The sequence below is a fragment of the Schistocerca serialis genome, chromosome 4 (assembly GCF_023864345.2).
Source record: "Schistocerca serialis cubense isolate TAMUIC-IGC-003099 chromosome 4, iqSchSeri2.2, whole genome shotgun sequence".
NCBI classification, from domain to species: domain Eukaryota; kingdom Metazoa; phylum Arthropoda; class Insecta; order Orthoptera; family Acrididae; genus Schistocerca; species Schistocerca serialis.
In genome coordinates this window covers 581111680-581125203 of record NC_064641.1, presented here as the reverse complement: position 1 = coordinate 581125203, position 13524 = coordinate 581111680, and the positions used below count along the sequence as shown (strand labels likewise).

At 42.3% G+C, this 13524-nt stretch overlaps 1 protein-coding gene across 1 annotated transcript in view; it reads left to right on the top strand.

Annotated features, from left to right (window-relative positions):
* Positions 1-7699, top strand: part of LOC126474619 (solute carrier family 22 member 7-like) — a 58815-nt gene extending 51116 nt beyond the window's left edge. The window contains exon 3 of the mRNA XM_050102096.1: positions 7527-7699. Coding sequence (XP_049958053.1) covers positions 7527-7699 — 173 coding nt within the window. The remainder of the gene's footprint in view (positions 1-7526) is intronic.
* The last annotated feature ends 5825 nt before the right edge of the window (positions 7700-13524 follow it).

Here is a 13524-nt window from a genome sequence, read left to right as displayed (position 1 = left end):
GAATCAAAGAGGCAGTCAATGGAGTGGCATCACACAAGCTCGTCGAGGAAGAAAAAATTCAAAACTGTGCGATCGGCAGGGAAAGTTATGGCAACAGTTTTCTGGGATACAGAGGGTGTGATTCTGGTTGATTTTTTGGAGCAGGGATGCACAATAAATTCTGTTCAATACGTCACAACCCTCAACAAACTTAAAGCACGTCTTCAGCGAGTTCGCCCAACAAAATCAATGGCAGATGTTCTTCTTTTGCATGACAATGCAAGACCACACACCAGTCGTCACACCTCTGACGAGATTGTCAAAATTGGATGGGAAGTTTTGCCTCATCCCCCATACAGTCCTGACCTGGCACCATCAGACTTCCATCTGTTCGGGCCACTAAAAGAAGCTCATCGTGGGATTCATTTTGAAGATGAGGAGGCCGTCAAAACATCCGTGCGTCAATGGCTTAGGAAGCAGAGCTGTGATTTTTACCGTGCTGGGATACATGCCCTTGTTCAAAGATGGACCAAAACTGTAGAGATGGGCGGAGATTACATTGAAAAATGACAAAATGATCCTCAATGTTGTGGTTTTCAACCTATGTAATTGCATTTAAATTTCCGGACAATTAAACGCAGAAAAAAAAATAGGAGGCATTACTTTTTGACTGACCCTCGTAATATTATTAGTACTAATAACAGTAATAGTAATAATAACACACTAAAATAAAAAAGTAGTTACGGAAATGGGTCACACATTGATTTTCGTTCAAGTATCGATGGAAAATGCAGAACTGTAAACTTTGGCGGTCGCTGGATGAATGTGTGTCACTGCCATTTCTCCATATAGCTGGAAATTACAGTAATCAGGGGCAAAAAGTCTTTGCAAATTTCGTTCCGTGTACTCAACTGGACAGTAACTATACCTCACAGACTGACGCTTGAACAGTGAAGGCGGATGTAAGCATTTGACATTTGAGAGAGGACGGATCATTGGGCTCAAAGAAGCTGGCTGGAGTAATCGGCGTGTTGCTCTACATTTGAACAGGAGTGATGCCACTGCACAATGATTTTCACAGGAACTGGTGAACCAAGGCCGAACACGTAGTCATGAAGGAAGCGACCGACATAGAGAGGCAACAGAACTTGAGGACCGAGCAACCGACAGAGAGGCACTCAGAGCCCCTGATTAATCGTTATCATCGATATAAAAAGCAACTGGTGAAACTGCAATAGAATATTCTCCATTGATGAGTTCCGCTTTGAGCTGAGCCCCGATCACTTGCGAAGATGGTGGTTAGCACACTGGAGTCGCATTCGGGAGGACGTCGGTTCAATCCCACGTCCGGCCATCCTGATTTAGGTTTTCCGTGATTTCCCTAAATCACTTCAGGCAAATTCCAGGATGGTTCCTTTAACAGGATAAGGCCGACTTCCTTCCCAATCCTTCCTTAATCCGATGAGACCGATGACCTTGCTGTTTGGTCTCTTCCCCCAAATACACCCACCACACACACTTGTGAAGATGTGTTTGGAGAGAACCTGCACAGTTTTAGGATACTAACCTGACTGTCGCCTATCGTACGATGAGTGATGGTCTGTGGTGCAATTTCATTTCCTAACAGAACCCCTTCGGTTTCACCAGCCGCAATGTTACAGGACTTTTTTTTTCTTTATTGGATTTCGATACCCCTCACAGGTGGGGTGGGCTGGCAGCAGCACAATACGCCGATCTGCAGCCTACAGAAAAGTTAAAAAACAGAATCAGGAGATATGAAAAACAAACTAAAGCAGGCGATTAAAAGGTGACTGTTAAAAACTGAAACATGGAAAAAACATACGAAGAAAATATAAAAACAAAACGGTCGGCGATGCTGATTAAAACACATAGTAAATGGACATGAACAATTTAAAAAACACAGCGACAGTCTGGTTTCTGTTCACATGAGATTAAAAAAAACACAACTAGAGACAGTATGGTGGCTGTTCGCAACACTGACAGGGGACGCACAACACTGAACACTCACTTAAAACAGCGCTATACAGGCGATGTGGCGACAGATTGGGGGGAGGAGGGGGGGATAGGACGCGGACCAATGAGGGGGAAAAAGGGGGGAAGGAAAGGAAAGGAAAAAAGGGGGGACCCGACACAGGGAGGGGACATAGAAAAGGGGGGGGGGCGCGGACGCGAGAAGGAGTGGGAAAGGCAGTGGAGGGGAGAGCAAAAAGGACTTGGGGGAGAGAAGGGAAGTAGAGAGTGGGTAGGCAAGGAAAAAAACAGGATGGAAGGGGGGGGGGGGGGGAAGGAAGCCCAGGAAGAGAACAGAGGAAGGGAGGGGGAGGTGAGGATCAGAGTTGATAGGAGGGCTAAATGGAGGGAGAGAGGACATCATCCAAGAAGGGGAGTCGAGGGAAGCCACCATTGGATAGGAGAAGAAGGGTGTGAAGGTGGAGGGCAGGGGGGACACAACGGTGAAGGTGCAGCAGAGGGCTGGGGTGGAAAGGAGAGGAGCAACCAGGGGATGAGGAGAATCAAAGCTGCGGGAGGTGTTGAGGATGTGGATATGTTAAAGGAAAAGGAGCAGATGAGGGAAAGGAATGAGGTAGTAGAGGATTTGCGTGGGGGACAGGAGGCGTATAGGGAAGGCGAGGTGGAGTGCATGGCGCTTGAGGATCTGCACGGGCTTCTAGAATTTGAGGTGGGGGGGGGGGGGGCGGCAGATATCCAGGGAGGACTGTCATACGCTATAGTACAGTGGCACATCGACGATATTCTACGCCCTGTTTTGTTGCGTTTGGAGCATTGCATTGTGTGATGGTGAATTATGGAAAACCAGAAAAGAAGTGAATCAAATATTTTGAGATTTGGTGCTTCCTTCATGAGGAAAGAAACTTATGGATAACACTAGAAGTCTGCATTTAATGTTTATGCTCGCTCGAATTCTCTGTGTAGGTAGTACCGCATAAGTCCAGCAGATGTCGACACAGCCACTTTGGATTGGGGAAGTAGGTGCACTCGACACACTTGAAGCTCGTTTGAGTTAGTTGAATACTTAGTGTCTGTTCCTTCGTAAGGACAGGTATGATGCAGACCCTACAGCTGTGAAAACTGTATGAAGTATCACTGCTATCAGCTGCAGCGGGATATTAATCGGAATTAGCGGCGACGAACGAAAATGTGTACCGGACCGGGAATTCGCTTAATGTCTCGTTCGAGTTGCCCAAGCGCCGCTCAGTCCCCCATTCTACGATCACGGCCCGTGAGATGAGGAACGGTACGACAGCGAAACTTGAATCGAAAAAATAAATCCTGAGTGCCAAATACGATGATCGTAACAATGTTTCGGAGAGATTTTCGTTAGCAACTGATCTGAATGTTCGCTACATATACTGGGGCAAGCGCTCTGTTCTCCTTACACATCCAAAGACACATGTCCGCATGACACATCAAAGTGTAAATTCTGAAGCATTACCAGTTTCTTTGAAAGCTAAGGTAATTAAAAAGGCAGATATTTCTGCCAGATATATTCGTCCATTTAGATTAATATTGGCTGTAGCATGCACTTTATGTTAGGAGCTTGTAAATGTCAGTTCAGAATTAGTACAGTAGACATACCAATACTTTGCTTCATTTTACTACAGAACAGTGAAAGACGACCAGATGATATAGTTATGGCAGCGTATGATGCCCAGCGTTATCCATGACATACCCGTCCATGTACGAGGGCTATCTAGAGAGTGAGTTCCGATCGGTCGCGAAATGGGAACCACTGCAAAAATCCGATGAATCTTTGCACCGATGTGTTGGGCAGTGTCTGTAGAACGCCCGACGATCGCGTCACATCGCTCTTTTCAGTTCTGAGCGCACAAGGAGCACGTAAATGTACCTAGAAAATAGTGTCTCCCACCAAGTACGAGGGCCTGCTAAGAAATTTCGCCTGAAGCTATGCAGCCCACGTAACACAACTGCCACGCCGTTCCTTCTTCATGACAATTCTCAGCTGCACTCTGCATGGGCAACGAAGATCCTCCTACAGCATTTTCAGTGGGAAGTGTTTGATCACCCACAATGCAGACCGCAATTGACCCCCAGAGTTTCATCTTTGCTTGCACGAACCGCTGACTATGAAGACATCATTTTGGCACGGATAACGAGCTGTAGACCTGCGTAGAGAATTAACGGAAAGCACTGGCGGCTGCCTTCTATGACAAGGGTATTGAAAATTGGTACAACGCCACGACAAATGTCGAAGTCGGAGCGGTGATTATTTAGATACTTAGCTGGGAGTTGTGTATAGCTGTTGCACATAACACATTTTTTATTTTTACAGTAGTGCCCATTTCGCGGACGATCGGAACTTACTTTCTGGATAGCCCTCGTGTATGAATGTACAACGGATATATGACCGATACATATAGGAGAATGTATAACATATTTACTGCCACACAGTTTGTTTATCAAGATTAGGCACTGAAAAATATGATATTGGTTACAACTCTCTTTTCCGAGAAGAGAAAACTCCAGGAAATTTAGTGAGGTCTACGTTGATGAAACATTATCCAAACTGTTACGAGTAAATCCCCAGCATTTTAATAAGACTTCACTTTTCACTGACCGAGGCGGTGATATATACAAGGCACTGAAGCCTTTCAGCATTATGCATGGACTACACGTGTTTTGAACACACTCCTGAACCACATTTTCGATGACGATTATTTAATATATGTGGTTGCAATGATTTATTTCACGACTTATGCTGCCAAAGAGGACTGTCCGTATCATTAAGAAAACTGGAGACGTAAATTCAGTACAGACAAGTTTTAAGCAAGAAACGAAGGTAAAACAGCTTGTTTGATATGCTGCAGTCTGTAGTTAGACAGCAGAATTAAAGTGTGGAAATGCTTCTGGAGATAGGCGTCTAAGAAGAACTTACTGGTCGCGACAACAACACTGTAAAAGAACTCGCGCCTTTTTAGAACCATTCCAAGATGTAGTAGGAATGCTGGAAGGCGAGACGAGACATATCCAACAGTTCAGTTATTTTTTTATGTGTGCACAAACTGAAAACTCATTATAATACAGGGCCCGAAGATACAGAGGAACGTACAATTTCTGTAGAGCTAGTTTTCTTATTTAATACACTCTGCTTGTCCAGCAAATGAAAATGGTACTTAACTGCAAACAAATGGTTCAAATGGCTCTGAGCACTATGGGACTCAACTGCTGAGGTCATAAGTCCCCTAGAACTTAGAACTACTTAAACCTAACTAACCTAAGGACAACACACACATCCATGCCCGAGGCAGGATTCGAACCTGCGACCGTAGCGGTCGCGCGGTTCCAGACTGTAGCGCCAGAACCGCTCGGCCACCAGCGGCCAGCACTTAACTGCAAATCGTCAGTGTAGATACTACGGGCGCAGCAGGAGCACTGTCTCTGTCTCATCGAGGAGAAAGTCGAAATTCGGACGTTCCACAGAACAGTTACACTACTGGCCATTAAAATTGCTACACCACGAAGATGACGTGCTACAGACGCGAAATCTAACCGACAGGAAAAAGATGCTGTGATATGCAAATGATTAGCTGTTCAGAGCATTCACACAAGCGACACCTACAGCGTGCTGACTTGAGGAAAGTTTCCAACCGATTTCTCATACACAAACACCAGTTGACCGGCGCTACCTGGTGAAATGTTGTTGTGATGCCTCGTGTAAGGAGGAGAAATGTGTACCATCACGTTTCCGACTTTGATCCAATAACTGTTAGCAGAATATGGATTCGGTGGGTTCAGGAGGGTAATACGGAACGCCGTGCTGGATCCCAACGGCCTCGTATCACGAGCAGTCGAGATGACAGGCATCTTATCCGCATGGCTGGAACGGATAGTGCAGCCACGTCTCGATCCCTAAGTCAACAGATGGGGATGTTTGCAAGACAACAACCATCTGCACGAACAGTTAGACGACGTTTGCAGCAGCATGGACTATCAGCTCGGAGACCGTGGCTGCGGTTACCCTTGACGCTGCATCACAGACAGGAGCGCCTGCGATGGTGTACTCAACGACCAACCTGGGTGCGCGAATGGCAAAACGTCATTTTTTCGGATGAATCCAGGTTCTGTTTACAGCATCATGATGGTCGCATCTGTGTTTGGCGACAACGCGATGAACCCCCATTTGAAGCGTGTATTCGTCATCTCTATACTGGCGTATCACCCAGCGTGATGGTATGGCGTGCCATTGGTTACACGTCTCGGTCGCCTCTTGTTCGCATTGACGGCACTTTGAACAGTGGACGTTACATTTCAGATGTGTTACGACCCGTGGCACTGCCTTTCATTAGATCCCTGCGAAACCTTACATTTCAGCAGTATAATGCACGACTGCATGTTGCAGGTCCTGTACGGGCCTTTCTGGATACAGAAAATGTTCGACTGCTGCCCTGGCCAGCACATTCTCCAGATCTCTCACCAATTGAAAACGTCTGGTCAATGGTGCCGAGCAACTGGCTCGTCACAATACGCCAGTCAGTACTCTTGATGAACTGTGGTATCGTGTTGAAGCTGCATGGGCAGCTGTACCTGTACACGCTATCCAATCTCTGTCTGACTCAATGGCCAGGTGTATCAAGGCCGTCATTACGGCCAGAGGTGGTTGTTCTGGGTACTGATTTGTCAGGATCTATACACCCAAATTGCGTGAAAATGTAATCACGTGTCAGTTGTAGTATAATATATTTGTCCAATGAATACCCGTTTATCATCTGCATTTCTTCTTGGTGTAGCAGTTTTAATACCCAGTAGTGTACATTTCTGCAGCTGCTCTTTCGATTACTGAAAATTCTGTATCTGACAGAGATGAGACGTTAAATACGCAAGTCAGATTTGTGATGAAATTTCAGTTTCTGATGAGCTAGAATAATATTGTAATACGGCACTAAAATCTTAGTTTTTGTGATATCTGTAGACATTTATTTAGGGTCGTCGAAAGAGTGACAGCAGCACAGGTCGCTAGCCGACAGCCTGTCCGCTTGTAGGAAGCTGTAGAGTGTGACGTTTATACTGCAAAACAGAAACTGAAATATAACCAAAAATAGCTTACTTGGCGTGTAAGTGGCACTCAGATGAAGTTGGACACAAGAAGAATTCGTGGCGACCAGCTGAAGAAAACTGAAAAAAGAAACACTTGCTCTATCACAGCATTAAGCTGAAAAACACATTTTAAATACAAACTTATAAAAACAACGCAAGCTTATAATAGCTTCATAATTGTCTTCTTTTCTGATCTGTAGTCTGTTTGTGTTTATGACGCAAGAGAAAATGCAGCCATCAAAAATAGTTTAATGGTAATCTGAGAGTGAGGTTATGAGAAAAAATTCTACAATAAGGTAACATTACTTCCAGGAATTTTATTTTACTTCATATGTCATCTGCGTTTCGTGTAATAATGTTTTTCGCATGATGAATGGAAGAACTAGACATGGGACGTAGCAAATATACAAATATATTACGCGTAAAATATCAAACAATTATTTTATTTCCAGGAGTGGAATTGGCCAGTATCAAACACCGTTCATCTGTCAACTTTTTGGGCTTCTTTTCTTACTGCCTTGGTGTAATTGCCATGGCTTTGGTAGCTTGGTTTGTCAGAAACTGGGTGTATTTTACACTGATTGCCGCTGTACCATGTTTCATTCCACTATTGCTTCAAAAGTAAGTACATCATATATCCAAACAGTTGAGTGTACATATAGTGATTAACAAAAAACACACCTTCAGATACTGTTTCACTGAATGTTCACCAGAAAAGTATAAATGAAAAATTGGTTTCAGTAATAAATTGTTTCCAGATAGATTTGTTGTTATGAATGAGGTAGAATTTAATCTGAAAACTGTACCTTATCTTCTAGTTACCGTAAAAAAATATACTTAGTCGTTTAACAACCAAATATATTGTTTTGTTTCAGTTTTCGATAATCGAGAAATAAATGTCCACAGGGACACCAGTAATTTTCATCTTTCGTAACATTCTCATCTTATTTAAAAGTCTGTTCAAGTTAGCTATTGATACTTCACTATGTTTTCGTAGGTATCAAACCAATAGAGTCCATACTCTTGTTTTCAGAATCTGGAATGTAATAGCACATAATTCTCAATATATCCGTTCAAATAAAACGTTGATATCCAGCTGTATTTTAGATAAAGAGGTCTGTAATTACCTGGCATTTCAGAAGGAGAGCGATCTCTGTATAAAAGCAAAATAATTGTTTTATTGCAGTTGGCACATTTCCTGATTACTAGCTGCTGCAAAGTTATACTGCCATCTTCAGATCTTTAAGTGTTTTAAATATGTTACAGGTTTTGTGATTGTCATACGTATTTTAGAGTAAACGTTAACTCAGTTTTACATATCATCGGATACGTGAATTATAAAGCTCCTACTTGTGGCACAGTGCCATACGGCCGTTGAAAACATGGACGTAAACTGTGAAAATAAAAATATTACTTAAATATAAGCGCTAAAAACGTTTAAGAAGACTCCGTCGTCTTAGGCTACAGTAACGTATACCTCACAGAAAAGACACTCCCGTGTAACACTAAGTATACTGAAATAAAAGCCGTAGTTTCATCAGCAAGGCACAGAGGTGTCAAATACATCAGACAGACCACATTCACTGCTGTCAGGTGTGTGCATGGTGTTAACCGGCTCGGCACTGCTGGAAAGTTGTCAAAAGAACTGCGCAACACTACAGTGTACTAACAGGTGGCAGCAGTCCTACGCAATAACATACAATGTGGAACAACGTCAAGCTATATGCTTAGTAAATCTTTCTGTTTTCACCTACTATAAGTTCACAACATTGTTCCAAAATTATAGAGTATGCATTAATTTACTTCCGATCGTACTGATAGAAAAACGTTTATTGAAAATAAAATAAGTGTATACGTGTATATTGCTATCGTAGTATTTTAACTTCAAATTGTACTATCCTTTTATGATGCCACAGCTTTCCGACCATAACGAAAATGTAAATTATGTGTTTACCATAATGGCATTTCCATTGAGTCTTATTATGTAGAAACTTGTGACAAAGCGCATACAGTGTGTAGAAAAGAGTAATTTCTGCATCACTTAAGTATCGTTCGATAGAGAGTAACATGAACAGGGTAACCAGGGAACCCACTGCACCTCTTCAGTCTAAGTTTCTAGGCTGAATTAATAAAGACCAGAAATAAGATGGTGGTTTTAATGCTTCAGGTTTCTACATAGTCTCTCCTCGTTTGAATATAACCTACAGAACGTCTATACAACCATGTGAAACTCCTTCTCTGGAATACTGTACAAGTCTAGCATCACGTTGGCTTGAATGTCGATCATGACATCAAAGGCTGGGCCGTTCGTGTGAGTTTCCGTACATATTTCATATTGTGGTAGATTATTACTGATGATACCAAGACTAGTCACCGGTGATATTTCTCTTCCAGAAAAGAACTGTCCACGTTTTGCATTTAAATTAAGTCTTGGCAAGAGTCCACGGCACACTTTTTTTGTTCAGGTGTCAAGGAGTGCGGGACAAACGATTCAGACATGTTGCTCCATCGCGATTTGGGACACAACAACTCTGACACTACTGCCGCACACCCACTACTTACCATTGTCTCCTCAGAACTGACTGGTCGAATGCACATCTGTTGTTTGCAGTTGTTAGTTCAAGCAGCCCATGTGTGCCGACGTGGCTTGTACGCCAGGAATAAATTTAGTCACAGAACTCTTATGGCGAACGGTGCTTCTGTCCGATAAACCACTCTTGGTCTGTATGTTTACAATTGCTGGCATCTTCTCGTCTGTCAGAGATGTATCTAGCTATACGATTATGTTTCCAGAATGATGTTGTTGTTGTTGTTGTTGTTCTCATCAGTCCTGAGACTGATGTAGCTCTCCATGCTACTCTATCCTGTGCAAGCTTCTTCATCCCCCAGTACTTACTGCAACCTACATCCCTCTGAATCTGCTAGTGTATTCATCTCTTGGTCTCCCTCTACGATTTTTACGCTCCACGCTGCCCTCCAATGCTAAATTCGTGATCCCTTGATGCCTCAGAACATGTCCTACCAACCGGTCCCTTCTTCTTGTCAAGTTGTACCACAAACTCCTCTTCTCCCCAATTCTATTCAATACCTTCTCATTAGTTACGTGATCTATCCATCTAATCTTCAGCATTCTTCTGTAGCACCACATTTCGAAAGCTTCTATTCTCTTCTTGTCCAAACTATTTATCGTCCATGTTTCACTTCCATACATCGCTACACTTCATACGAATACTTTCAGAAACGACTTCCTGACACTTAAATCTATACTCGATGTTAACAAATTTCTCTTCTTCAGAAACGCTTTCCTTCCCATTGCCAGTCTACATTTTATATCCTCTCTCGACCATCATAAGTTATTTTGCTCCCTAAATAGAAAAACTCCTTTACTACTTTAAGTGTCTCATTTCCCAATCTAAATCCCTCAGCATCACCCGATTTAATTCGACTACATTCCATTATCCTCGTTTTGCTTTTATTGATGTTCATCTTATATCCTCCTTTCAAGACACTGTCCATTCCGTTCAACTGCTCTTCCAAGTCCTTTGCTGTCTCTGACAGAATTACAATGTGATCGGCGAACCTCAACGTTTTTATTTCTTCTCCATGGACTTTAATACCTACTCCGAATTTTTCTTTCGTTTCCTTTACTGCTTGCTCAATAGGCAGATTGAATAACATCGGGGACAGGCTACAACCCTGTCTCACTCCCTTCCCAACCGCTGCTTCCCTTTCATGCCCCTCGACTCTTATAACTGCCATCTGGTTTCTGTACAAATTGTAAATAGCCTTTCGCTCCCTGTATTTTACCCCTGCCACCTTTAGAATTTGAAAGAGAGTATTCCAGTCAACATTGTCAAAAGCTTTCTCTAAGTCTACAAATGTAGGTTTGCCTTTCCTTAATCTATTTTCTAAGATAAGTCGTAGGGTCAGTATTGCCTCACGTGTTCCAACATTTCTGCGAAATCCAAACTGATCTTCGCCGAGGTCGGCTTCTACCAGTTTTTCCATTCGTCTGTAAAGAATTCGCGTTAGTATTTTGCAGCTGTGACTTATTAAACTGATAGTTCGGTAATTTTCACAACTGTCAAAACCTGCTTTCTTTAGGATTGGAATTATTATATTCTTCTTGAAGTCTGAGGGTATTTTACCTGTCTCATACATCTTGCTCACCAGATGGTAGAGTTTTGTCAGGACTGGCTCTCCCAAGGCCGTCAGTAGTTCGAATGGAATGTTGTCTACTCCCGGGGCCTTGTTTCGACTCAGGCCTTTCAGTGCTCTGTCAAACTCTTCACGCAGTATCGTATCTCCCATTTCATCTTCATTACATACTCTTCCATTTCCATAATATTGTCCTCAAGTACATCGCCCTTGTATAGACCCTCTATATACTCCTTCCACCTTTCTGCTTTCCCTTCTTTGCTTAGAACTGGGATTCCATCTCAGCTCTTGATATTCGTACAAGTGGTCCTCTTTTCTCCAAAGGTCTCTTTAATTTTCCTGTAAGCAGCATCTATCTTACCCCTAGTGAGATAAGCCTCTACATCCTTACATTTGTCCTCTAGCCATCCCTGCTTAGCCATTTTGCAATTCCTGTCGATCTCATTTTTGAGACGTTTGTATTCCTTTTTACCTGCTTCATTTACTGTATTTTTATATTTTCTCCTTTCATCAATTAAATTCAATATTTCTTCTGTCACCTAAGGATTTCTACTAGCCCTCGTCTTTTTACCTACTTAATCCTCTGCTGCCTTCACTACTTCATCCCTCAGAGCTACCCATTATTCTTCTACTGTATTTCTTTCCCCCATTCCTGTCAATTGTTCCCTTATGCTCTCCCTGAAACTCTGTACAACCTCTGGTTTAGTCAGTTTATCCAGGTCCCATCTCCTTAAATTCCCACCTTTTTGCAGATTCTTCAGTTTTAATCTACAGTTCATAACCAATAGATTGTGATCAGAGTCCACATCTGCCCCTGGAAATGTCTTACAATTTAAAACCTGGCTACTAAATCTCTGTCTTACCATTATATAATCTATCTGATACCTTCTAGTATCTCCAGGATTCTTCCATGTGTACAAACTTCTTTTATGATTCTTGAACCAAGTCTTAGCTATGATTAAGTTATGCACTGTGCAAAATTCTACCAGACGGCTTCCTCTTTCATTTCTCTCCCCCAATCCATATTCACCCACTATAGTGCCTTCTCTCCCTTTTCCTACTCTCGAATTGCAGTCACCCAAAACTATTACATTTTCGTCTCCCTTCACTACCTGAACAATTTCTTTTATCTCATCATACATTTCATCAATTTCTTCATCATCTGCAGAGCTAGTTGGCATATAAACTTGTACTACTGTAGTAGGCATGGGCTGCGTGTCTGTCTTGGCCACAATAATCCGTTCACTATGCTGTTGGTAGTAGCTTACCCGCACTCCTATTTTTTATTCATTATTAAACCTACTTCTGCATTATCCAGAATAATACAATTATTTTATTAAAACGACGTAAAGCGTTATTAGGGGTAAAAATTTAACTTAAAGAACTATATCCAGTATTTGTCACTGACTGCCTCTCATAATAACGCTTATCCGACCAATCGTTTCCGACAAATGTTACCTTCGTTCGACGTCCCGAATCCTAATGTGACCTTAATGTTAACATTTTCTTCTGCAAAACATATTTGTTATTGCTAGCTGCTACATTCATATCTTACCGAACTTCAATTTTATGTTATTTCTTCGTAACAAAAACGTATAATATGTAGCCTAAATGTGCAACCACGTTAACACAGACCCTGAGAGGCATGTGAGTAATCCAGATTTTACCATGTGTATTTCTCATCATACTCACGATGTACCTAATACCAAACACTACGGACAGTAAGCATAAGCATTGACACTAATTAGTGTTTTTAAGACACTTCAAGGAACACAGATTCCTGCTCCGCCTGCTTCTACATCTGTATCTACACCTACGTGGGAATTCCAAATGACTGTGTGACAAGGCTTTCCCGAATGACCTCGCACAAAACATCGTTGTGACTGGGTTGAATTGCAAGTCCTTCATTACGTATTTCGTCATTATTTATGGGTAGGTTGTTGCCAGCTATTACAAAATTAAATGTAAAGTGACAACATTAAGATTGTAAGCAGAATTTCGCTGTTAAATGCAGATGAGAAAGCAGGTAGGCGAAAACAATGTGTTGATTGCTTTTAGGAGAGGGAAGAACTATCTGACGGTGTGACAGAAGAAGAAGTTGCAGTCGACGTGAACTACATAGGCGATACAATAAAATAATCAATGTTTAATAGTGGAGCTTTGGAAAACTTGCGATCAAATGAGACAGGAGGGACAGATAATACTCCTTCGGAGTTTCTAACGTCGTTGGCTGTAGAGTCTACGAGACTGGAGGCATACCAACCATTACACCATCACAAAACTCATATCTAA